The sequence below is a fragment of the Carassius carassius genome, chromosome 26 (assembly GCF_963082965.1).
Source record: "Carassius carassius chromosome 26, fCarCar2.1, whole genome shotgun sequence".
Lineage (NCBI taxonomy): Eukaryota > Metazoa > Chordata > Actinopteri > Cypriniformes > Cyprinidae > Carassius > Carassius carassius.
In genome coordinates, this window is record NC_081780.1 from 17,965,912 (window position 1) to 17,992,196 (window position 26,285).

Here is a 26,285-nt window from a genome sequence, read left to right on the forward strand (position 1 = left end):
TTACATTTTTTTTCTGTATTTTTGATCAAATAAATGCAGACTTGATGAGCAGAAGAAACTTTTTTCAAAAACATTAAAAATATTAATGTTTCCAAACTTTTGGTCTGTACTGTATATATATATATATTCCTGTAAAATCACCCCTCACTCCAATTCAACTCCAATATACTGCAGTTCCAAACATTCCAAATATATATATATATATATATATTCCTGTAAAATCACCCCTCACTCCAATTCAACTCCAATATACTGCAGTTCCAAACATTCCAGGCTGCATTTCTAGAATAGATTTGTCACAGCCATCAATATATCCTAACCAATAATATATATATATATAAATCATTATTTTAATAAAATAATAATAATAATGATAATAATAAAGCTAGGCCTATATTGATTATTATGATAAAGCTCTACATGTATAGCAGCCATTCCATTTCAGTGTCTGCTAAATTCTAAAACAGGAACACTATTTATGCTTATTGAAGCACCGATTAGGTGATTACCTCAACTAAATCTTAATTAACAAGGTAATGTATAAAAACTACTGTTTTGTTCATAACTATCTTGTAGCAGGACCAGCTTGGATGACAGTGCCTCAAATGTAATTGGAAGCAAATAATAGCTATTGACCATGCCAAAAGAGTTGAAAAGAAAAGTTTTCAGTGAGGAAAAGAAGGGATAAATTCTGGCTTTTAATGCAAATAAATGCTCTAAATAACAATGTTTATTTGGAATTTAGGGGAAAATTGTATCAGTAGTTTAAAACAAAAATATAAGAGCTGATTAACTGACAATTTTGCAGTGGTCTCTCATTTTTTCTTTTTTTTCTTTCAGAGCTATATATATTATCCTGGAAAATAGATTCTGAAAAAAATAAAAATACATCAAATTAACAATGAGTGTATATTTTTAAGTTTTATTATTATTATTATTATTATTGTTATCATTATTATTATTATTATTATTATTATTATTTAAATATCATGGTTATGAAAAAGCAAATACACATTCAAATACCACAAGTGTAATTTTTTTTATTAATGGTTATTATGAATTATGAATCCTGGATTACAAAAGCCTTTGAGGCTTTGACACCTGAAATCAGGTGACAATCACAAGTTTGATTTGTTTGTGAAATCATGTTAAAAATACAGACACACAAGCATGACATTATTCATATGTGACAAAGAAAACATAAAACGGATCAAATTAAAGCAATAACTGAAATATATTAGACATAATTGCAGTCACTTTTTGACAAAACAAAATAAAATATTGATTATTATTTAAACAGATAAACCAAAAGATAAAGCATTGATTTTGGCACAGACAACTTGATAGTTAATGAAGCTGATTCACTTAAAACATGCTGAAAAGCACAATTGGCAGAAATGTGTTAGTTTGGCTTGAAACTTAATCATCACACATATCAGCAGCTAATTATTAATTGTGCATATTTAACAATACACACCAAAGGTAATCACATGTAGCTAACATTTTAATACATTTGTATGTCAGGTAAACTTAACCTTCAACACTGCATTCACAGCCTGTGACATGTCTGTATGTGAAGTGGTTCTGAGAGTTTTTACTGCAAGTCAGCGTGATTTCTCTCATCTCATAATTTCTCTCCGTACAGCACTGGTGACTCTGTTCAAGCTGAAGTGTGCCGTTGGTATGAACCCACCTGCAAGACAAAACAACAAATAAAAAATGTAGAACTCAGAACTTTTGAATAAATATGTACAGTATTTAAAAGCATGCATCACAAATATGTGTACTACTATATGGGCCCAAAATTTTGGGGCTTTTATATTAGCTAATTACTTGAAGCTGAGCATAAATGCTTCCCCTAATAAATGTTTGTGTAAAAATTTAACTTATACATATTAGACCCCACTGGACCTTATCTTTATTAGAAGTAGACTAATATATATATATATATATATATATATATATATATATATATATATATATGGTAATATTGTCTTTGTCAATAGCTCTCTATATTTTGTCTTTTGTCATTATAATTGTCATTATTAATTTCCATAATTTAAGCACATTGTTTTGCTTTGTTTAACAAAGTGTCTCTAAAATAATAAAGACTGATGTAATAAATAAGTAATAAAGAAATGATTCTATCTGTTTTATAATAAACAGGCTGATGATGTTAGACTTGCCTGTTGTGTGTCTCACATTGGCCCTCACAAATGGGCAGCTCGACTTCCTGTGTGCAGTCAGCAAGGGTAAGGTTCATTCTCATCAGTCGGGCACTGCATGTAACATTGCCTATGATAAACAGAACAAAATAAGCAACATACTTAAAAGTGTTAAAAAAAACTGATTTGTATAACATTAGAAGGAAAAAAAAAAGGTGCCGTTAACTACTATGTACTTACATACAAAAATAAGTACAATGTACTTATTGTGTTCATATTGTATTGCGAAACACATTTGCGGCTATTGAGGTGGGATATGATTAAGATTAGGGACAGGTTTGATGGTATGGGTAGGTTTAAGAGTGGGTTAAGTTGTAAGGGATGGGTGAACAGTGTAATTATAAATGTAATTACAGAAATTAATTACAGATGTAATTACATGGAGGTATTTGGAATATTAGTACAAACACATGCATGTACACAATAAGTTAATTGTATCAAATTATTAATTTAAATGTAAATACATAATAGTTAAGGCCACCTAATATAAAGTAGGGCCACTTGTGGTAAAATAATACTTATTACACGGCTCTGCAGAATACTTGATTCTGATTGGTCAGTTGTGACATTGTAAGGTATGTTATCCCTCGATAACAAATGGTAAAAGCTGATATCAGAGGCTCATCCAGGTAACTGAAGTCGGCGCTGTAATCTGGCCTGGAACAGTGTTTCTTGGTGGAAGCTTTGCGTTTGTTTAGCTAATAAAATATTAAAACTCGATTCAAAATGGTGTACAATTTTTTAATTATGTCATCCTGTTATTGCGGACTCGCTCTTGTTTCATACAAACGCAGCTGCTGCCATTTTGCTACGATCTTTTATTTTTTTTGTATGCTGTAATGGATTATAAGAGAACTAACAAACTCGTAAGAATTTTACAATTTTTGTCTTAAATCTTGTATTGCCTTAATTATTTATGTGGTGAAATGTTGTGTAATAAGTGGTTTGCCTACACCGTTTCCCTTATATGTCCGTCTAGTTTGAATTTGCTGCTTGCTCGCAACTGCTGTTCAGAGAAGCCTTGCGTTCAAATATTAAAAATTACATCAATATTTTGTGTCTAATTATTTACTTATGTGGCAAGTAGCCGTGTAATAAGCGGGATAATGTATCAATCCGCTGTATCAGTTTGCTTCACGTCAGGGTCCTGATCAACCTGTTGGGGTTTATTCAGAGATAACAACCAGCTGTATGTACATTATCCCTTACTTGTTAGATTTACTCTGGTCAGAAAAAGAGCATTGAAACATATGCAACTATGCATACAAATCACTGGTTTTGGGTCACGGACAAGACATGCTGCTGACTGGATTTTGTATACTAGAAAAAAAAACTTATATCTTCTGGCAGGATCTGACATCAGGGTCTGGTTCTAAAATTTCTGATGTGGAGTCCTTATCTAACACCATAACTGATGACTATACACTAACGTTTAAAAGTAGGTGGTCAGTAAGTTCAGTAACAGGAGATGGCACAAATGGTCTGTGTATCATTTCTCTTCTGAGTAGAGCACACTTGGACAGCTTTCAAAGGAGATGGCTGATCTCACTCTGATGCTCTCCGGCTGGATGATGAAGCCCACTCTGTGGCCTATTATTATCGAGAGTATGGCCCGGTCCAGCTCGAACGGAACAAGGAGTTCAACTTATATGTATCATATGTATCCATGAAGACCATCTCCTCTATCACCCCCAAGGTCTTGCCCTCAAAGATGTGTCAAAATATTTTTTTGGCTGGTGGGCAATACATATCCAGCAATGGGCCAGGCTGAAGGGGTGCTGCACACCATGGCAGTGTTGCAGATTAATCTTCAGAAGGACCTTGGCCAAGACAAGTTAATGGACTGTCTCAGGAGGAGACCTAGAGCTCTGCTGAATCACAGATCTCCATGCCACCAAGCACATGGCTGACAGGTTGAAGGTAGATTGCATCATGTCATTCCTCTTTCTAATCTTTTGCCCACTTCGGCATAGCTAGAGGCTGCTCCTTTAGAAAGGAAAGGACAAGGCATGCGCACACACACACAGCAGTGACTAGTGAACAAACACACACACACAGAGGGCCATCCTTTGGGCAGTGCAACTGGGGCAATACAAATACAATTTCTGAAGGAGATGATTTCATGTGATACTGAAGACTGGAGACATGGCTACTGAGAAATTAGCCTTCCTATAACTGTATATATATTAAAATGTTGAAATATATGAAAAATATAAAGTTTTTTTTTTGTAAATATAATATTACATTATATTACACTTTAACCTGTGTTTTAATGAATGGGAAAAAAGAAAATGAATGGAAAAAATCCCTTCACAGTGGTCACTGGATGAGTGGACAGTTGCCTTGACTTGATACTGACATTGGTTTTGCAGTTAATATATCGAGGTCACATCAGGGAAGAACTAGACCCCACTGTGCTATGGTACCGTTCCATTACAAGACCAACTAGAGTGAAACATTTGTGTAAACCTACATGAATAGCAGCAATGATGCTCATCCCACACTCGTGAATCCTGGATACACACAGAAACATAATACATTCACTTCATAATACATAATTCATAATACATTCACTTTATAGATAACAGAACCAGAAAGAAAAAGATGTATATGTGCAACAAACTTAATTTTGTTTGTAATATTGATGTGTTTTGGTCATTCCTACCTCAGCACAAATTTGCACTGGACAGACGGTTTTCTCAACCTCAGTTCCTGTCTGACTACAGCTGAAAGACTCGCAAGGACGTGAAGGGTCTGTCCACCGATCACCCACCTGAATCCACCAGAGTGAGAATACATAGTGTATACATGAATTGTTCAATGTGTTTTGTGCTAAATTTGTTATTTTAAAGGGGCCTCTAAAACTATAGAAAACAAACTATACTCTCATTGTGAGCAAATATGTGAACTATTTCCTTTACCTTGTAAGTCTTTCCATTGTACTCACAACTCTTCTCAACTGTAAATAAGCAAAGAAAACATACTCTAAATATATTTTTGTAACACTTGACCTAATGAAATAATCAAATAAAACAGAATATATATTTATTCCACTCTACACTGTGGAAAGATTGCAGCATTACCGCAAATCTGATTGTCACAGCAGTCAGAGACCAGGATGGAGTAGGCGCTGCAGACTGGAGTGGTTTGTCGAGGTTTGGGTATGCATTCTTCTGTTCTAGTCTGGTTATTACATGTGCATATGTGACAGTTTGATTCCCATACTGCTCCCACCTTATAGAAAGATGAAAGATATCTGTTATGCAGTATTCATAATAAACATCTATTTACAGATATTTAACAGAAGATTATGGTTTTACTGTTTAATGGACTCTTACCGGCATGGGCTCACCCAATGGCCCTTTACATGCTGAAAAATAAATATGACATTTTTATGAAATTGGAATAAATATGAAATTGAAGGAACACTACAAAAGTATATCTGCAAAGTTAATTTTGCAAACAAAATAAATTACCTTTAAAATATTACTGTAATAAAAGTTTTGTCACATTGCTCTCAGGATTGGCCTATAAATAAAAACAGTTGTTTTGTAATACTTGATTGAGTTCTTAACTCACTTGAGCATTCAGACACACAGATTTGCTTGTGTTTTTCCGCAAGCATCTTGTCTTCTGGACAAAAGCAGCCGGATCTCAGACCAACCACAGAGGTCGCAGGCACGCGAACACTGAGACAATAGAGTGATGGGTGTGAGGTCATACGTAGATCATCACGCCTACCAGCAAACATGCAATCCTAACCATAACCATTCTTAAAAATAAATAAATTCCCAGGTGAAATATGAAACAGGACTTGAACTCTAGAAATGCTTGAATCATTTCAAGTAAAAAATCCTTCTCACCCGCCTCGACAGACATCATTTGGAGACTTTCGACACTCGTTGTAAATCATTCCTTCCGGACATGTGATCTCTAAAAAATGGATATTATTAGAAGACAGCAATGCTTGCATAGTCTACTACTAAAGCATTTTGTTATTGGATATAACATAAAATCAAATGCACATGGAAACCACAAAGTTTCACTACAACTTACAGTACAAAACCAAGCTATGAATTCCACAAATTCACACTTTCATGAACCTCAAAGGATTCGTAAAGCCTTGCAGGTCTTTGAAATTGTATAAACATAAATTAGTTGTAGACAATATGTTGTAGACATCAGTGTACAAATGTATAGAAATATAAGTGTGCTACTTCTATTTTCTGAAACTGTGCTCTCATACTGTTTTCTTACCACAGGAGCCATTGGTAAGGTATCTCCAGTCTACACAAATACCAATCCTTTTGCACTGTGATGCTGCATACTCCAGAGAGGAACAGGCACCAACACTACTATTGTATGAACAGTAGTCAAACCGGCAATTCTTCTCTACCAACGTAAGATCGATCCTTTCACCACACTCTGCAAACACCCTGATAAAATGATTTTAATACTTATTGTTATAGTCACAATGCAACAAGCCAAGCAAAACTATGACATTTTTTGTCATTTTATATGAAAAAAAAACTTCCAAAACCCAATGGAAGTTATGCTTATTGACCTCAATGGTTAAAAAAAAAACAACAACAACTGTGACTTACTTATGGTGAAGTAGGTCACATATTGTAGGATGGCAGGTTGGCGGAGGTGGAAGTGGCGGTGAAGGTGAAGGTGAATGGGGAGGGACACAAGGAACATTGGTGAGCACAGATTTGCAGTAGGGTTTCAGAGGGTCTTCTACAACCCAGTCATATGCAGTCTTATCACAGCAGTTGTCATCTTCAGTAACACCGTTTCTTCGTATACACGACTGCCCACCACAGACACCTGCAAAATCAAGAGTGTAAGTTTATCACAATCTATTTATGATCTGTGATATCATATGTACCACAAACACATATTGCCTAATGTGCAAGTAACTTTCCATCAGAAGTTAATTGAATTTAATGACATACCACACTGTCCTTGGGTGTTGTTTTGGAAGTACTCCATTGCTAGGTTGATTAACAGAGTGTTGAAAGGTGAAAGAGAAACATAGGAACGGATAGGCTTGATGTAGATGTAGACCTGGCTATCACTGTTTTCAAACTTGAAGACCTGATCTTCATAAGGTGGTTTTATAATATCATGGTTCAAAGTACACTGGAAAAAGAAAGAAACAATCTGCTTATCAAGGGAACTATTATCCCAGTGATTCATAGCAATAGACCAGCAGAGAACTGTGAATGTGGAGCAAAACTGTTTTATTGTTAGATATTTGCATATTTGTGTTCCTTGGGTTGAGCTCATTTTTTTTATATTGATTAAAAAAAAGCTGACAGAAAAAGTAAAAAAGTCAAATGTTTCTTATATGTCTATCAGATTGTTCCTGTCTTTTGGCTATAATAAAGATAAATATGTACCCACACTTTATTTCCATACAAATCTATGGTTCTAGGAGACTAAAAGATTTGTAAATTAGTAGAATAGCACATTTGAGATTTTATTATCATTATAAACATACCTCTACTGTAAACTCCTCTGTTACCATAAGTGTGGCAATATTATTCCTGTACTTTAATGTGATTCCCCTAGAACAGGAATTATCAATTTCCTGCACGCAGTAGTAGTTGTCTACAGTAATGCTTAAATTGTGGTGCAGTGCTTGCTCCTCCACTAGAGTGTAGGTGCAGTTATCCATGAAGTCAAAAGCGATCCCCTGGAAGGAGATGTAGTGAGGGTCTCCATAAACCTGACACTGGCCTAAAAAGAAACCAGGAAAAATAGACTGAAGTTGATGTTCAAGTAAAATGATACAAACTTTTGTAAAAGAGTTATCCCCATCACTTCTTATTTTCCATTGGCTGGACAAATAGATAGCCACACCACTAACTAGTCCCACTGGTCTCGATGTGTATATTACAAGTCAGTTTACTTACAGTCACACTGCCAGCTCTCACAGCAAGTCTTTTCATCTCTGACCAAAGACTTCTTGTCTCTAGGGCAGTCAGTCCTGATTGTGGATGTTGGACAGGTAATGGATTTGACCTCAATCACTCCAGCATTACAGGTTTTATCAGCACAATCCTCTCTCCAAGTTTCTTCACATAACCAGCTTTGATTTCGCATCACATCTTTGCACTCACACACTAGTTAAAAAAAAAAGACAAACATAGGATCCCAATCAATCAAAATATGCATTGCATATAACTGAGTTTAAAACATTGAACACATTGTAATTAACAATGAATTTAAAGCTTGGAATTTTTTCCATATGTCACTGGCCCTGGGGTTAATTGAATGAGTGTAGTATTATTACCTGGAGTTGTGTGTTCAGTGGTAGGTATTGTAGTACTGAGTACAGATGTCAGAGAATGGGTTGTAGTTGTAGGATTAGTTGTTGTATGCTTTACTTGAGGTGACTTTGGAGTTTGACTGGTGATAGGAAAGCCAGTGATTATTACTATATCTAGTGGGAATGAGACAGAAAAAAAAGAGTAAGTACAAAATACATTTGTGTGGTAGTTTTTTTTAGCACATTCAAAGTGTTTTGTCACTTTGTGTTTGTTATGACATTACTGGTGTTGCACAGTTTTATATTTGTAGTGGCTTCCACACCTGTTGTAGACACTGTTGACACTGAAGTGCTATATTTGACTGAAGTTGTAGCATTAATAGTTGGCTGAGTTGCAGTTGTGTATTGTTTTGTTGGTATGGAGGGTTGAGTTGTGCTCTCACTTGTTGGTGGATGTGCTGTGTATTCTGTTGTACTTTCTGAGGTGGGTGATTGTGCTGTTGTGGTTGTTGCTTCCACTGGAGTTGTATATGTTTCTGTTGTACTTTCAGTTATTGATGGAAGTGTTGTGGTTTTGTGTTCTGTTGTGCTCTCAGTTGGTGGTTGTGTTGTACTTGTTTCTTCCTCTGGAGTTGTGTATGCTTCTGTTGTACTTTCAGTTGTTGATGGACGTGTTGTGGTTTTGTGTTCTGTTGTGCTCTCGGTTGTTGGTGGTTGTGTTGTGGTTGTTTCTTCCACCGGAGTTGTGTATGTTTCTGTTGTACTTTCAGTTGTTGATGGACGTGTTGTTGTTTTGTGTTCTGTTGTGCTCTCAGTTGTTGGTGGTTGTGTTGTGGTTGTTTCTTCCATCAGAGTTGTGTATGTTTCTGTTGTACTTTCAGTTGTTGATGGATGTGTTGTAGTTCTGTGTTCTGTTGTGCTCTCAGTCGGTGGTAGTTGTGTTGTACTTGTTTCTTCCTCTGGAGTTGTGTATGTTTCTGTTGTACTTTCAGTTGTTGATGTAAGTGTTGTGGTTTTGTGTTCTGTTGTGCTCTCAGTTGGTGATGGACGTGTTGTGGTTTTGTGTTCTGTAGTGCTCTCAGTTGTTTGTGGTTGTGTTGTGGTTGTTTCTTCCATCAGAGTTGTGTATGTTTCTGTTGTACTTTCAGTTGTTGATGGATATGTTGTTGTTTTGTGTTCTGTTGTGCTCTCAGTTGTTGATGCTTGTGTTGTACTTGTTTCTTCCTCCGGAGTTGTGTATGTTTCTGTTGTACTTTCAGTTGTTGATGTAAGTGTTGTGGTTTTGAGTTCTGTTGTGCTCTCAGTTGGTGGTTGTGTTGTACTTGTTTCTTCCTCTGGAGTTGTGTATGTTTCTGATGTACTTTCAGTTGTTGATGGACCTGTTGTTGTTTTGTGTTCTGTTGTGCTCTCAGTTGTTGGTGGTTGTGTTGTGGTTGTTTCTTCCATCGGAGTTGTGTATGTTTCTGTTGTACTTTCAGTTGTTGATGGATATGTTGTTGTTTTGTGTTCTGTTGTGCTCTCAGTTGGTGATGGTTGTGTTGTACTTGTTTCTTCCTCCGGAGTTGTGTATGTTTCTGTTGTACTTTCAGTTGTTGATGTAAGTGTTGTGGTTTTGAGTTCTGTTGTGCTCTCAGTTGGTGGTTGTGTTGTACTTGTTTCTTCCTCTGGAGTTGTGTATGTTTCTGATGTACTTTCAGTTGTTGATGGACCTGTTGTTGTTTTGTGTTCTGTTGTGCTCTCAGTTGTTGGTGGTTGTGTTGTGGTTGTTTCTTCCATCAGAGTTGTGTATGTTCCTGTTGTACTTTCAGTTGTTGATGGAAGTGTTGTGGTTTTGTGTTCTGTTGTGCTCTCAGTTGGTGGTTGTGTTGTACTTGTTTCTTCCTCTGGAGTTGTGTATGTTTCTGTTGTACTTTCAGTTGTTGATGGACCTGTTGTTGTTTTGTGTTCTGTTGTGCGCTCAGATGTTGGTGGTTGTGTTGTGGTTGTTTCTTCCACTGGAGTCGTATACATTTCTGTTGTGCTTTCAGTTGTTGATGGACGTATTGTGGTTTTGTGTTCTGTTGTGCTCTCAGTTGGTGGTGGTTGTGTTGTGGTTGTTTCTTCTATCGTAGTTGTGTATGTTGTTGTTGTACTTTCAGCTGTTGATGGACGTGTTGTAGTTTTGTGTTCTGCTGTGCTCTCAGTTGGTGGTGGCTGTGTTGTAGTTGTGTCTTTAATTGGAGTTGTTGAAGATTCTGTTGCCTTCTCAGTTGTTGTTTTCGTTGTGTATTGTGTTGTTGGTTTTATGTATTGTGTTGTGCTCCGAGTTGTTGGTGGTTGTGTTGTGGCTGTGTGGGTTATTATTGTTGTAGATGGCTGAGCTGTTGATGTGTAATTAACTGTAGTCGTAGTTGTAGATGTAGTCGTAGTTGTAGAACTGCAGACCAATTGTCCATCAAGGCATTTACTAAGCAAAAAGAATACAAATTTTAATTAATGGTAAGTATATAGTTAACTATTTTTTTATCTTAAATATCCTTCCAGCACTGAAACAAGAGTCTACAAAATGGCTTACCAGCATTTATAAGAAGTACACATTTCATGAGGAGGTGACAACACTCTATTCATGAAGGTACAAGTGCAATTGTCCAAAGCGGTGCATTTTCCTAGGTTTTTGTCATAATATGGGGTCTCCTCAGGGCATCTTGGGTAGCAACCTGAAATGTCATGCATTGCTTGATGAATGTTTAAATAGTTTCCATGTTTCCAAATTCTAGCAGTACAGAATACCGCAGTACAACAGTGAGATCAAGAAACAGGAACAGAAAGAGTAAAAAAAATACCTTCAAGTTTTCCTGTAAAGTGGTTATCAGTGCCACAGGTCTTAACCTGGCCACAGGGATTGTAATGCCAGGTGCACTGGCCCACTTCATTGTAATAGTCACAATACACCGCTGTGGAGATGAACAAACACTGTAATCACTTGACTAAATAATTAATAACTCAGGTATGCCTTTACCAGGAAATTCTCATGCTGGGAAAATTCTTATATGTTTTCAAAGTTCAATCCAAAAATAACAATAGAATACAATACGTACGACACAAATCTGGGGTTCTCCAGTTAATGCAGACGTCCTTTGCACTGCATGCCTCTGCGTAAGCTGAGACAGCTGTACAAAAGCCAAGAAACTTTCCCTCAAACTCACAAGAACAGGACTCCAAAACACAGGCTTGGTAATAAGGCTCTGGATCTACCTAGTAGTCAAAAGAATGCAACATTTACTGCCTGGTTTGATAAAGGTTCCACCTTTCCTCATGACAAAATATTAATTGTGATTACACTGTGTACCTGAGCCAACTTTCAAACTCAGAAACAGTTTGATGAACTTGAACAAAGTTCATAAATGTCTGATGTAGAAATAGTGCTTTGTTTAGTTAAAGTCAATTAACCAAGATTAAACATCAGAAACAATATTATTTTATAACTTTTGGCACTGCAAAGTACCTTCAAATGGCAATCTATAAAGGTGTCCGATCTCAGGATCATACATCGCCGCTGGGCCCAGGCTGCACAGTAGGAGTGTCGTTCACAAGGAAATGTTTCATGGGTTACATCTGAGCATGGCGGAGTTGCTGTCTTCCAACTATTCCCAAAGTCCAGAACACTGAAAACTTCCGAGGAGCTGCTTGTCAGAAGGTCGTTTGTTACCTTTCCATCAAAGTTCCCACAAAGCCCCAACACTCTGCCCTGATGTTCCACAGTTGAAAGAAAATATTGCATGTCTTCACCATTCAGTAGCAAATGTTTCAAGATCTATATTCCTTGTGGTTCCTAAACTATCATTCCTATCAACCTATCATAGTCCTGACATTACAAATCCACTCCTTGCCTAACCTCGACCCCAAAGAGGTCAGAAAGATACTGTATGTTCTTAAGAATGTTGTTCAAGTCCATACCTTGGGGCTAAGTTAAATTTAAAGATTGTTGAAAACAAGTTTGGTCCAAGGCCAACAAGGATGTTAATTTCACAACTTTTACTAATGATTTAACCACTGTTGGCCATTTTTATAACATCTGACATTCATAGTGACCTCTCTCCAAAATGTCATCTTTGCATTTAAGAGAAAAAGTTTAATTTCAATACTTTGTACTAGGTCTATCACAACAATAGTCCTAACCAGGCAGTTTAAAAACAAAATGTTTGCTCCCACTTCAAGCAATTTGCTGAAGCAAAGCAATCCGCCGTCATTAAGCGAGAGACTGTACAGGAAATCATCTTTACAGCTTGCAACTTTTTGCATGACATCTGATTAGTTCACAATGTAAATACTGAATATCAATCTTAGACAATAAAATCAATTAAATGTGACTTCTTACTCTCCACCGAGGCTCTAGTTGGATGGAGACCCTAGTATGTTTGTCCCAGATTACAGTGATCCCCAGGCTGGGAACTGAGATAATGATGTAGAGGCCCACAGTTTGGATGGAGTACAGGGGATCTGCCAGCAATGCAACCCCTGTCTGAGGAGTCTCAGTTACCTTCATGTCACTCAACATCAGAGTCACTGCACCCTGTCAAACATTAAGCAAATATTTACAATTTCATAACTGAGTGCATTAAATTTTTTACTTAATAGAAAGTTAAAATATTGAAAACATCCAACAACAATTAATATATACACAGATGGTCATTTACCAAGAGCTCCACTGAGATGGCACGGGAACATGTCAAAGACTCGTCACAACAAGGAACACTCTCAGTTTTAACTGCAAACTTCCCTGTTGAACCAGCATCCTTATACAAGAAGTATTAGAAGTTAAATATGTTTGCCAATTGTTGAGTGCTTCTTTTTTCAGCACTTGTGAATTTTACAAGTATACTGTACATAAACTAAGTCAGAATCTTTTGGAAAAGATTATTTGTCACATTGCCACCACTAACCTTCACTAGGGTGTACTGACAGTGGCCATCGAATTTGTACCATTTGGAGTCAAAGGTGTGATACTGCCCATTTCCGAACACCTCACATACTCCTGAACATGCCTCATCTATACAAGACCATTCACCACCTCTACATGTGCTGCGACACACAAAATTATGTAATTCAAAATCCAGTGGTTTTTTTACTTTATTGTAATTATGCAGGGCAGGATATCTCAAAGCATACAATCTTAAAGTTCTCAAATGTCATACACACTTGTGATCGCTTACAATCTTCAGGTGCCAAGTTTGAACATATATAGAAACAAGTAAGATTTGAGCACTACAGTGGATAGGAAGATTTTTAATAAATATCAACTCAAATTTAGAAGACCTGAATATCCACTTACATCCACAGTCAGGAATAAAGCATATTAAGTATTCTACAAAATATCTTCTTTATTATTTCACAAAAGGAAAACCCTATGGCTTTGGAATGGCATGAAGGTGGGTAAAATATTCTTTTTGAAATATGTGAACCTAGTTCAAGGCAAGAAGACAGGGTTTTTTACCATATTTTACAGTTGGTCTCCACGCTCTGGCCAGTTTCAAACACCTTCCCGCTGAATTCACAGGTGCAGTTTTCATGGGCCACACAACCACCGTTATGATCTTCGAAAAGGCCATTTGGACAATAACAGCCACTGATACAGCTGTTATCATCACTCTGTGAATAAAGATCAGGAATTTCACTTAGATTCAAGTTAACTCTATAACACTCATCAATTTGATAACAGTTGTCAAATTTTTGACAAATACTGTACTTACTACAGGTTTGGTCAAGCTTTCACATGTCCTATGGGCAGTGTCCACTGCTATTTGTGCGCAATCCACACAAATCTTTCCCACTGTGCAATCTAGAAAATAGGAATAGAACTTAATAGAAATCTTTGGCAATGAATCATGAAAATTCCAAATTTTAACGGTTCAAAAGATTAATAGATGTTACATTACTTGAAAATTAAATGGTGGAGTTCAATAAAAGTGAGTAACTACCAGTGATGCGCGGGTTGATCCAAAATGAGCAGGTGCCTGCGGTCACCCGCGGTTACCCGCTGTTACGAGTCATCCAAAAATATTTTTAATGATATTTCGGGTCGCGGTCGGTCGGGTCGTTTGAAATAAAGATGGCAATTAAACTTTTGTAATTAATATAGTATTAGACACAATTTTTAAATACATAGGCCTACACTTTATTGGCTGAATAACTGGCGCGAAGATGACGCAAGAGCTCAGTCTGCAGGAAGAGATAGAGGCGACAAGAGAAAAGGTGAAGACGCTGTTTTTGGTAAAACATGATTTTGACGACTTCATTAAGTTTTGTTTTATAAAAAACTCTTTTAAAAAGATTTTCGTTTTGTATAAATTGTTTTTTAATTTTGATCAATGTTTTATTGCCCGTATAAATAAGAAGCAAGTATATAGCTGACAATGTAATAAGGTACCGGCACGATCACGCATTGCATGTGAAATGTAGGGCGCCGAAACTCAGCTTGTGCCTCACAGATTTTTAGAAATATAGGCTATATATTACAGCAAGCTTGAAATGTCTACTTTTAAAAATAATAAAATAACTAAAATAAATAGGCTACTCTCTGATTATGTGATCCATATGAAATGTGCATTTCTCTCTGGCGTGGCGAGTCCGCATCGTCAACTTCATCTTTGCAGCGACATAGAAAACCCCAGTTTATTACTACACAATTAAATGTGCCTTGCATATTTTTAAACCAGCAGGCCATTCTGGGTTTAGGGAGTGACCCCACAGAATGAGTGAGCGGAGCAGACTATTCAGAAATGCGCTCTTCACTCACGAGCTCTGATCGGAACAAACCCGAACCTCAATGTCTGCTGAACAGAAACATCAAAATAGACATAGCCAGACTAGACTATTTTAGAAAAAATTATGAGCTTATTGACGATTTTTTTTTTATAATTCTTGACAAAATTAGAATATATTAAGGATTTTTTTATTTGTTTGTTTGTTGTTTTTTTGCCTAGTTCCTACGTCTATGGCCCAATGACGCTACGATGAGCATTTACTACTTTTAAAAAATGCGGGTCAGGAAGCCGGTTGGGTACAATATTTTGTGACGAGTGGGGTGGGGCCGAGGGACGTGGGAACGAGCGAGGCCGGTGGAGTGATTGGAGATGAACGACACCTGTTCGACCCACCGGTCTCGAGTCCCACGCAGGAGATGGAAGGATATAAAACAGGAGCTACGACAGTGAAGGACGAGAGAGGACCAGGCCTGGGCTTTATTTTATGTTTTGGTTTTTATTTGTGCGCATCAGTCGTCCGCGAGGGGCTGATGCGTTGTTTTGTGTTTATTTTGATTATTAAAGTTTCATTTTGATTGTCCGCTGGTTCCCGCCTCCTTCTTCCCGATGATTATGTAGTTTTGATTATTACAGTGGTGCCAAAACCCAGGAGAAGGAGGGACGCGCTGCTGAAGATCCCTCGCCACTGTGGTGAATCCGCGGTGCCATCGAGCAGGCGAGGAAGTGTGCCGCCATGGACGCTCGAGGCGGTGGGCTGGCGTGAGTTGCCGGGGACGGGCGAGCTCGCTGCCGGCCGCCCGTGATGTGGAGGGGCGGCTGCCGTCCGTGAGGGAGCGGAGGAGTCGGCGCCGTTCGCCAGAGAACCGTAGCCTGCTGCCGTCCACCTAAACGGGGAGGAGCAGGGAACGGGGGACTCCTGCCGGCTGCCCAAAACCGGAGGAGCCATCGCCGTCCACCGGGCGGCGGAGGAGTGTCGTGCCGTCCGCCGAGGGCCGACCAGTGCCACCGCCAGGCACCGCGGAGGAGATCACCCAGCTAGTGGAGGGCCGAGCAGCAGTGCGTCTGGGATCGGAATTTTTTTTTTCTCTCCCCTCTCTCGTCTCTTTCGCTCCTCGATCCATCTCCTTTTCTCTCGCCTCGTCTGTCCTACCCCCAGGTCCCCGTGAGCGGGGTTGTTTCGGGAGTACGAAGTGGGGCGGGGCCGAGGGACGTGGGAACGAGCGTAAAACAGGAGCGACGACAGTGAAGGACGAGAGAGGACCAGGCCTGGGCTTTATTTTATGTTTTGCTTTTTATTTGTGCGCATCAGTCGTCCGTGAGGGGCTGATGCGCTGTTTTGTGTTTATTTTGATTATTAAAGTTTCATTTTGATTGTCCGCCGGTTCCCGCCTCCTTCTTCCCGCCTCCTTCTTCTCGATGATTATGTAGTTTAATTTATTACAATTTTCTTTTCCTTTTTTGTGGTTCGAGTTGTGGGCGGGTTAGTTGAAAACGTTGGTCGGGTGCAGGTTATTAACACATTGACCCGCGCATCACTGGTAACTACATACTGCTCAACTACAGAATACTTGAGTATTTAAACCTAGTTTGATGAATTATACATAAAGCATTATCACATCAATAAATGCAGGCAAGCAGCATAGATTTTTGTGGATAAGGTGTATTCTGAAACTATTAAAGTCTTTGTGCTAAAAAAAATTTAAAATCACAGTGCATTGAAAGTACAGAGGATTTCTTGTCTAATTTTGTATTAGAAATAAATTATCTGTGTTCAGAACTGTCATAGAATTCCACAGAATGCTTTTAAAAGTTGTGGTATGCACTGATTCAGTATTCTGCTTCCGTTTGTGTTTTTGTTATTGTTTTTCTAAAATGTAAGAAGTTGATTTCACTCACTGCAAACTTTAGGACAATGAAGTTGTCCATTTTCACACAAGCTGTAATACAAAATGAACATTTTATACACAGCAAATGCAATAAAAAAAATAATGTAATCAACATAACGTAAACATTTCTTCGAACGGGGTTGTTTTCATCTTTACCATTGGCGTCCCCCAATAACCACAGGACCTGGAGGTGTGTCGCCTCCTGGGTGGTGGCAGCTGCACAGCATGCGAGGACTGCAGGTCACTTGGTTGCTCAGGTGAGAATCTGATGTGCATCCACACCCCTCCACAGGGTCATCCACCACCTCACAGGTCGGATCAGGGCCCGAGAGGGAACGGCAGGTATGGTTACATGCCAATGTGGCATAAGCAAACCTCAGATTGCCCATGCACGAAGGAACTGAAAGCCAGAATGATCATTTGTGGAATGAGTCATACACAGATGTACAAAAATAATGTTGTTACAGTGCAATTACACAAATAATGACAAATAAAATGCAAATATATCATTCAAGTTTAATTTGGTTAATTGTGCTAAGGTTGCAATTTCAACAATTTTGGGGAGAAAAATTAAGTTGCTACTGTAATGAAAGCTTTTTGTTGTTGGTTGTAATAGTTATCTGAGACTGCAGCATGGACACCTCCAGAAATACAATTTAACATCCCTGAAATCCACTGCATAATTTTCACATTGAATAAAAGCTTGTCACTCACTGCAGTTTGTTTCTGATCTCCAGGCCCCGACAATGATTCCCTGTGTTGCACAGGCTTTTGCGTAGTTGCCAAAGGAGACACATAAACAGTCCTGTAATGCAGCCGAGCACTGACAGGTTCTTTTTATACAAGCCTAAAAAGAATCAGAAACAGATTAATCACAAGAAAATAATTATGAATTACAAAATGATCAAATGTGTTATTAGACAAGAATATATCCTTGCCTCGACAAAGGGTGAAACGGGTACGTAATCATGACACACAGCAAACACCCCTTCTGGATCTTTCAATTGGTCACAGTTCTCCTCAGCAAATATCTCTACAAATGGAATGAATATAAGTGGTTGTCTTGGGAAATAATTTCAGTTTTCCATTATGAAATTCTAGATGGTGCAGTCCAATAAGTTCCAACTCAATATTATATAATGACAGTCACATGGCACAGCTGATTGGTTATTTTTGCATCAGCAGCCAATGAGCTTGTTGCTCAACTTTCAAATACTCTGGTAGTGTTTGCTATAGCAGTTGCAGCATGCTTCATAAATCCTTCTCCTTCCCCAGCTCCACCTGTATAGATCTGCTATATATTATATTTAGGGGTTATTTAATATCAAAGCAGCATGTCTGTGGATGTATTGGTAGTAACATGTATCAATACTTGCTCTGCTGCGGTGGAAGCAGCATAGAAGATCTATTCCGCCAAGACCAAATACATTTACACTGTCTCATATATATCCATGCTAAACTCTACAAGAGCTGTCATGACAGAACTTTAACATGGTTAAGCAGTTGGACTTAATGACACTTACCATTGTCAGTGTTGATGCATCCAGTAATTGGGGTACAAGTGCCCATTGACCAGGACTGGGTAAAAAGCTGAACTGAACTTTCTATGATGCCACTAAAAGTAGTGAAGTCATCGCCTGAGTCATTATTAAAAGTTCCACAAAGACCTATAATAAAAACACTTGCTTTAATAAAAATTTTCAAATTTGATTTAATTCTATGTATAATTTCATTTTGTTAAAATGTTGTATGTGAAGGTTGGATTGTATGAATATAGATTACTCAAACCTTTAGTGTTTACAGTTGGTGGTAAATTCAAATATATTTGAATTTCTGGAGAGACTTGAACTTGCATTTTCAGGCCAAATGAAGTTTGAACTTGAACGAACATTGAAGATTGCCAAAAGACTGTGGTAGACTCTGAAAAAAAGGCCAAAAAACAAAGCAGTTTTGTAAAGCTACTGTGAATGTTTCCAATTTTGTCAAGCTAATATAAATATTTCAAACATATTTTTGCGACAAATTCCAAAAGAGCCTACCAGTCTGTGATAAGTCGCTGATTTCTATGTTGTTCAATTGTATGCTGTTTGCAGAGAAGGTATATCTTTCCTGAAATTAAATTTACTCACAGTCAGTTAACAGGGGTCATAAGTCATGTCCGAATGTGGTATCAAAATGTATTATCAAATGTTTGAAATCATACTATGTATGTGCAGTGGAAAATGCAAGTTACATAGAGTCAGCAAAATGCATACAAAAAGCCTTAGACAAACCTGGTTGATATTAAGATATGCCTTTTCTATGACAACACCTCGTCCGGAATATTGAATGTTCAATGTCCAGTTAAGCCCCTGGGTGACATACCAAACATTTTAATGTCAGAAAATCATCAAATATCACTTTGCAAGAAAAAAATAAACATAAATGCTATATCCCATTTCAGTTACCATTGCAGCCACAAAGGTGCATTTGTCTAGCACAGAATACTGTTTGCCATCAAATGTAGTGATGAACTGGCCCTCAATAATACACTTAGCTGGACATGTGTTTGCAGAACATGCCCAGTTTCCTCTGATGCAGGTACTGTGGGGATAAAAACAACAAAAATATTGAAGGCGGGTTTCAAAATTTCCTTTTTTACCGATTATTTTCAAATCCCACAATATTTACTTACAAGCTTGTATGATTATATGGTCTTGTAACCAAAACAGTAACACTTTAATAAAAATAACTGGTCACACTTCATCTTAATATCTAATTATTGCCATTATCAAACCATTAATTGTGCCTTTTGCCTTAAACTCCTAATTTGCTGACTTTATTAATAGTTTTCCAAATGTATCCTGTCCAATCATCCAACTACTTGTACACTTGATCCAATCCCAACTCACCTCCTTCAAGCGATCTCTTCTTCACTCATACCTTCACTTACTCACATTATCAACTCCTCTCTTCACTCTGGAACATTTCCCTCAGCATTTAAGGAGGCTCGGGTAATCCCACTGCTTAAGAAACCATCTCTAAATCCAGCACTTCTAGAAAACTACAGACGGGTATCCCTTCTTCCATTCATTGCAAAGACACTTGAGTGAGCTGTGTTCAAGCAGCTCTCTGTGTTCCTTGTACAGAACAACCTCCTGGACAGCAACCAATCTGGCTTCAAAAGTGTCCACTCAACTGAGACTGCACTGCTCTCAGTTACTGAAGCCCTGCGACTGGCAAGAGCAGCTTTCAGATCCTCAGTACTCATCTTGCTGGACCTGTCTGCGGCTTTTGACACAGCGAATCACCAGATTCTCCTGTCCACCCTCAGAAAGATGGGCATCTTTGGAACCGCACTCCTGTGGTTTAAGTCCTATCTCTCTGATAGATCCTTCAGGGTGTCTTGGAGGGGTGATGTTTCTAAGTCACAACAACTTGCTACTGGGGTTCCTCAGGGCTCAGTACTTGGACCACTCTTCTTCTCCATCTACATGACGTCATTAGGATCTGTCATTTAGAAGCATGGCTTTTCTTATGACTAACTCTACTTATCATTCCAACCAGATGACCCGACTACAGTTGCTCGCATTTCAGCCTGTCTGAGTGACATTTCGAGCTAGATGAATGACCATCACCTTCAGCTCAACCTTACTAAGACAGAACTGCTGGTGGTTCCAGCTAACCCATCGTTTCATCACAACTTCTCTATACAGCTGGGTTCGATAACCATAACTCCTTCCAGGACAGCCAGAAACCTAGGAGCTGTGATGGGTTATCAGTTAAGCTTCACACCATATTGCTACAACGACCCGGTGCTGCAGATTTACCTTATACCACATTAGGAAGATTAGACCCTTCCTGTCAGAGCAAGCCACCCAACTTCTTGTCCAAGCTTTTGTTCTCTCCAGACTGGACTATTGTAATGCTCTCCTGGCGAGCCTTCCTGCATGTACTATCAAGCCTCTGCAACTGATACAGAATGCAGCAGGGTTGTCTTCAATGAGCCAAAAAAAAGCGTTACTCCTGTCCTCATCAGGTTATACTGGCTACAAGTAGCCACTCGCATCAAATTCAAGGTACTGATGCTTGCCTACAAAATGACCATTGGCACGGCACCAAAATACCTAAACTCACTAGTTCAATCTTATGTGCCTTCCAGAAATTTGCACTCTGCAAGTGAACGACGCCTTGTGGTGCCATCCCAAAGAAGTTCAAAATCACTCTCACGAACCTTTTCCTGGACTTTGCCCAGCTGGTGGAATGACCTCCCAATCTCAGTACGAAAAGCTGAGTCTTTACTCATTTTCAAAAAGCATCTTAAGACTCATCTTTTTCTCCAGCACTTAACCAACTAATACTAGGACGTACCTTTTCTTTTCTTGTCTTTCATATTCTTAAAAAAAAAAGCTGGCTATTCGTTCTGTACTAGACTAACTGAGACTTGCCATGGCACTTATATACTGTTGTTGTTCTCTTTTTGATCTGATTGCTTCTATTGTTCTCATTTGTAAGTCGATTTGGATAAAAACGTCTGCTAAATTATTAAATGTAAATGTAAATGTAGTTAGTAAGGTATTGTTAAGTTTAGGTATTGGGTAAGATATGGAATGTAGAACATGGTCATGCTACTAGTTAATAGTGAGAATTGGGTCCATATACTAAAGTGTTACCAAAATTTCTTACCAGGTCTGGCACTTTGTTTTGCGTTCCTGCCTTGGTGCATACATCATCTTTGCATGCACACATGGACATTCCTCCACATAGATGGAATGGTAACCATCAATCCGATCATTCAAGACCTTTCCTAAGATTATGAGACAGTGAAAATGTTATAAATAGTATAGATATTAATGAAATAAAACAATATTTTCTTATTTGACGTATCATTGATGAAGTTAAATATTTAAGATGAGAGGTTATTCAGTAAAATAGAATAAAATTTCCCTTTTTACTGCCAATCAAGGACCAACCTTTAGCAGGCAGGCAGGTGCCGGTAAGTTCCGTGGTGTGATTCTGTGGGTTGCTGCAGGTTGGTGGGAAAGCGGGACCCATCTCTACATAATGCAGGTCTCCAGGACATTGAGGTTGGGCTGCAAACAAGATGAATTATTAGTATTACTAGTAAAACTGTAATGTGTGTATATGTGTAAAAATTAATATGAGAAATTTTCTGATTGACTTGTTGTAAACTGTGGATCTTACAGCAGCTGCTTTTTGATCTCCACACTGACCACACTGGACTGGAGCTCCCACAAATAAGCGAGAGCTCTTTAAAAAAGGAGCAGTTTGATTCCTTATGCCATAATCCATTCATATTTTTATAGCACAGATTCAGGTAGGTTTGATATTTAGCAGCCAGACATTCGTAAGCATGGGACAAAATACTTTGACACACCTAAAGAAACAGATATGGTTAGTAGGCATTCAATGGATTTGAAAATGTTTTATTTGAGCCTGGTATAGATTTATTACTTAAAGTATTTTTAAATCTTGTAATCCATTGCATACATCACAAACATCACAATATATATTTTTTTTCATTGTGCAGAAACTCACTGTGTCTGCCTTCACAACAGAGTCTTGTGTCAGGCATTGGCCATCGGAGAAGACGTTGGTGGATATCAGCTGCTGCATAGTTTCTATGAACAAAATAGTAATGTTAAAACACCACTAGAAAGTATTAAAATTATTATATCATAAAACGTATTGTTTAAAAGTGTTCCTGTAGCTCAATTGGTAGAGCATTGCGCTATCAAGTGCAAGTTTGGGGGTTCGATTCCCCGGGAACACATCATAGGTAAAAATTGATAGCCTGAATGCACTGTAAGTCGCTTTGGATAAAAGCGTCTGCTAAATGCATAAATTTAATTTAATTTTAATTTAAATCACACTAACCTGAGCTGTTCTTGTAACCACAAAGTCCACTCATACCCTCCACTAAATCCTGGTTTAGCTGAATCTGTAAGAGATGTGCTTAAAGATTACATAAAGTTCGGTCAGGGTCGCTATAATACAGTCATCACATATTTTTATTCTTTTGGTCAAATAAACAATGCTACATTAAAATTGTGTAATCTTGCAGACCATATTCTTTAATGGGAACTCACCCAAAGTGAACTGGCGCCATTATCTACACTGTACCATGTGACAGACAATGGCAAAACTTTGCTTTGGAGCCTGGTATAGATTCCATAATGAAACACGTGCTGATATGTCTGGTCGTATGGAAGGGAAATTCTGTGAAAACAGTGACAAATACTGTGTGGATATATATGGAACAAGGAACTTTTTTCTATCAATAAATACTAGTCAGTATATCTATTTGCATGCTACAACATGGTATATCGAATAAAGTGGTATAAATATAAAATAAACAAAATGTATTTGCTTTATTAATAGCATCTTTATTCTAGCAAAATCCCCATTCAGTAAATCTGTGATTTTAATTCTAGGCAAAATAAATGATTTGATAAATTAAACATATTATGTAAAGAAGGAAATATAACGGGAGTGCTGGTATTTAATAGCACACAAAGCTGCTGTTATAATGAAATGTTATTACACTACTATAACATAATAATTACAACATTATAAGCTCTTTTGAGAACATGACCAACCCTTTTCAGAACTTTTATACAACAAAAATCTAAATATTGGTCACAAATTTGTGATTTATAAATCCCATACCTGCTGCCTTCCACTGACACGGTGTTATTGTGAATGAGAGTAGAGACTTTATTCACAATGATCTCCACTCTGTCCATCAGGCCATTCGGTCCACGCTGGACGATGATATGACAGTCCACTCCAGCATGACTGAAGCGTGTAAGCATTACAGGACATGTGGTCTTCAGATGAAATGCAGTTTTGTTGAATGTATAAAAGATGCCGCTGCCATATGTCTTACATACATCTGAAAAAGACCCAAATAAATAAGATCAAAGTGGATAACAGCTTTCTTTATTTCTTGCTTGCTTGCTTTCTTTAACATGTATGTCTCAAAAAAAAATAAAAAAAAATAAAACAAAATAAAAAATCTAATTTTCCAGTAATATTGGACATTGGACATGCTATTTATATAACTGGACTTGATCAATTATGTATTCAAGGAGATAAAATGCAATACTTTCTTACTTTGAGCTGTAAACGCAGAATGAATGTGGCCTGCAGATAAAAGCCGAAAAAGTTAAACAAGATCCAATTACATTTCTTTACTTAAAAAAAAGAAAAAAGAAAAAAATAATTGTACCATTTAAATCTTGCCATAAATACTACATAACAGTAGGAATTCAAACGATTCAAAAATTTATAAAATATGGATGATAAATAATATTCAATAAATAATAGTCAATGTAATAAATGATTTACATTCAAGTTTAAAATTAATTATACATCATTAAATTAAATAATATAAATAATTTATTAAAGTAATATCAAATCAGCTAACCTGAGAATACAATAATTATTCCTAAAAGTGTTGCCTCTCGTAGAGCCATTCTGTCCAATGAATCATCTGCTCACTGCTGCACAACTGCATCAGGAGTACAAAACTTCTTCTCGCAGCCCTTTTATCATGAGATCTACTTCACTAATTTGAATAACATGAGGAAACAGCCACTATTAAACATTGACTAAATTCTATAACTAATAAGGGGGTATGGAACACAAAAGCTAACAAAGGTTTTTTTTAATGTGCTCACTTTAGACAACTGTGAAGAATATACAAAGATTAATGTTGGTAATCCCTTAATTAGGCAATGCTTTGTTGTTTACCTGTAATGGTGTTTAGGTCATATTCTGTTTGACATTGTTCATTGTTCTGTTCTGTGAAGAGGTGGATTTGATTTCAGGAACAGGAATACTGTTAGCCCCTGATGAGAATACGATCTCAACACTCAAGTCATGGAAAAAGCAAATCACCTTTTAAAAGGACATATGTAACTCTAATCTCAAAACTGTATATTCGTTGATGTATATTTCCATACTAACATCATCAAAACTGCTTTAAGAAAATATTTTTAGAGAAAGAAAGAAAGAAAGAGAGAAGAAAACACAGGTTGCATTGTAGTCTTGTGCAATAACAAATAGAATATACACATAATTTACAACCTTTTAGCTGGAAGGTCTTCTATATAGTTTACTCTTTTATAAAAAAATAAATTCTTTCCCCAAATAGGTGAATGATTACATCCTTTTACTCCAGGATAAAAAACAATTATGCATGTACATGCCAAGAACCAGAAAAAAAATCATTATAGCAACATGACTATTAAATTGTGTTAGAGGGTTAATATTAGATAAATATTACCTAAACAGATAAAGCTGGTTAAGAACATCCTTCAGAAGTGCTCAGAACAGCATTCAGAAATAAAAGTTAAATAATAATTATAATAATAATAAAATATCAAAAGCTAGACATTTTTATGGAGGTATTTAATTTTTATGTTATTTAATTATGTTGTAAATAAAGCAAAGGAGTATGTTTTTTTTTAGTTTTTAAAGGCTTTTTCAGTCTTTCTACTTTATAAATTCATATTCAATTCAGTGTGTTATTTGTGTTAATTTGCAATTAATTGAGAAACCGAATAGCAATTTCTAGGTTAAAACAGTTCCAAAATAAATACATAAATTTAAAAAAATCTGTGTACTTTTTTAATTTTTAAGTTGTGAAATTATACAAAACATCTGTGTGCTTGTTTATGCTACATCATGGGGACCAAATGTCCCCACAGGGATAGTAAAACTAATTTTTTGACTGTGGGGACCGTCCTCTTTATCTGAAAGTGTAGTAATGCAAACAGCTTTTCTGTAACAGGTAGGTTTAGGATTAGGGGTGTGTTAGGGGATAAAAAATATTGTTTGGTCAGTATAAAAGTAATAGAAGTCTATGGAAAGTCCCCACAAAGAAACCTAAAGTGTGTGTGTGTGTGTGTGTGTGTGTGTGTGTGTGTGTGTGTGTGTGTGTGTGTGTGTGTGTGTGTGTGTACCTGTATCTTAGATGCCCTTGAACACCAAAGCAGCTGCTAAACTTGTGACTAAAAATGTTTTCCCATTAAAAATTAAATGGAACAAGTGTGAAGAGGCTTGTAAGGAATATAGGTGCCATTTACAAGGTCTGTTCTGTCCAGCAGGTGGCAATATATCTGTTTGTCTGGTTTAAGGTGGCGTTGTC

The 26,285-nt window shown here is 37.3% G+C and overlaps 1 protein-coding gene across 1 annotated transcript; it reads right to left on the bottom strand.

Moving 5' to 3' along the window:
- Nucleotides 1–1,003: 1,003 nt before the first annotated feature.
- On the bottom strand, nt 1,004–24,679 carry LOC132105927 (mucin-2-like). The gene is made up of 43 exons (XM_059511472.1): nt 24,561–24,679; nt 24,248–24,277; nt 23,801–24,026; nt 23,221–23,350; nt 23,009–23,072; nt 22,670–22,752; nt 22,316–22,508; nt 22,084–22,203; nt 21,797–21,917; nt 19,579–19,714; nt 19,405–19,482; nt 19,171–19,240; nt 18,920–19,051; nt 18,655–18,798; nt 18,070–18,164; nt 17,846–17,978; nt 17,288–17,531; nt 17,142–17,182; nt 14,232–14,320; nt 13,976–14,130; nt 13,425–13,563; nt 13,179–13,277; nt 12,860–13,054; nt 11,987–12,229; nt 11,580–11,736; nt 11,325–11,435; nt 11,057–11,198; nt 8,826–10,948; nt 8,527–8,676; nt 8,147–8,356; nt 7,732–7,970; nt 7,184–7,370; nt 6,830–7,055; nt 6,483–6,661; nt 6,089–6,158; nt 5,805–5,914; nt 5,564–5,595; nt 5,309–5,459; nt 5,147–5,184; nt 4,891–4,998; nt 4,699–4,738; nt 2,187–2,295; nt 1,004–1,693 (listed from the first exon to the last, which is right to left on the bottom strand). Exons 1-43 carry the CDS (start codon nt 24,607–24,609, stop codon nt 1,531–1,533), a joined length of 7,554 nt encoding a protein of 2,517 aa, XP_059367455.1. The 5' UTR covers nt 24,610–24,679; the 3' UTR covers nt 1,004–1,530.
- Nucleotides 24,680–26,285: the final 1,606 nt, after the last annotated feature.

Coding starts and splice junctions, on each gene's coding strand:
- LOC132105927 (XM_059511472.1), bottom strand. CDS start 24,609: ATGGCTCTACGAGAGGCAACACTTTTAGGAATAATTATTGTATTCTCA. Junction 8,677..8,825: donor GTCAACAGTGTCTACAACAG/GTGTGGAAGCCA, acceptor CATTCCCACTAG/ATATAGTAATAATCACTGGC. Junction 4,739..4,890: donor CAGTGCAAATTTGTGCTGAG/GTAGGAATGACC, acceptor GTGTGTATCCAG/GATTCACGAGTGTGGGATGA.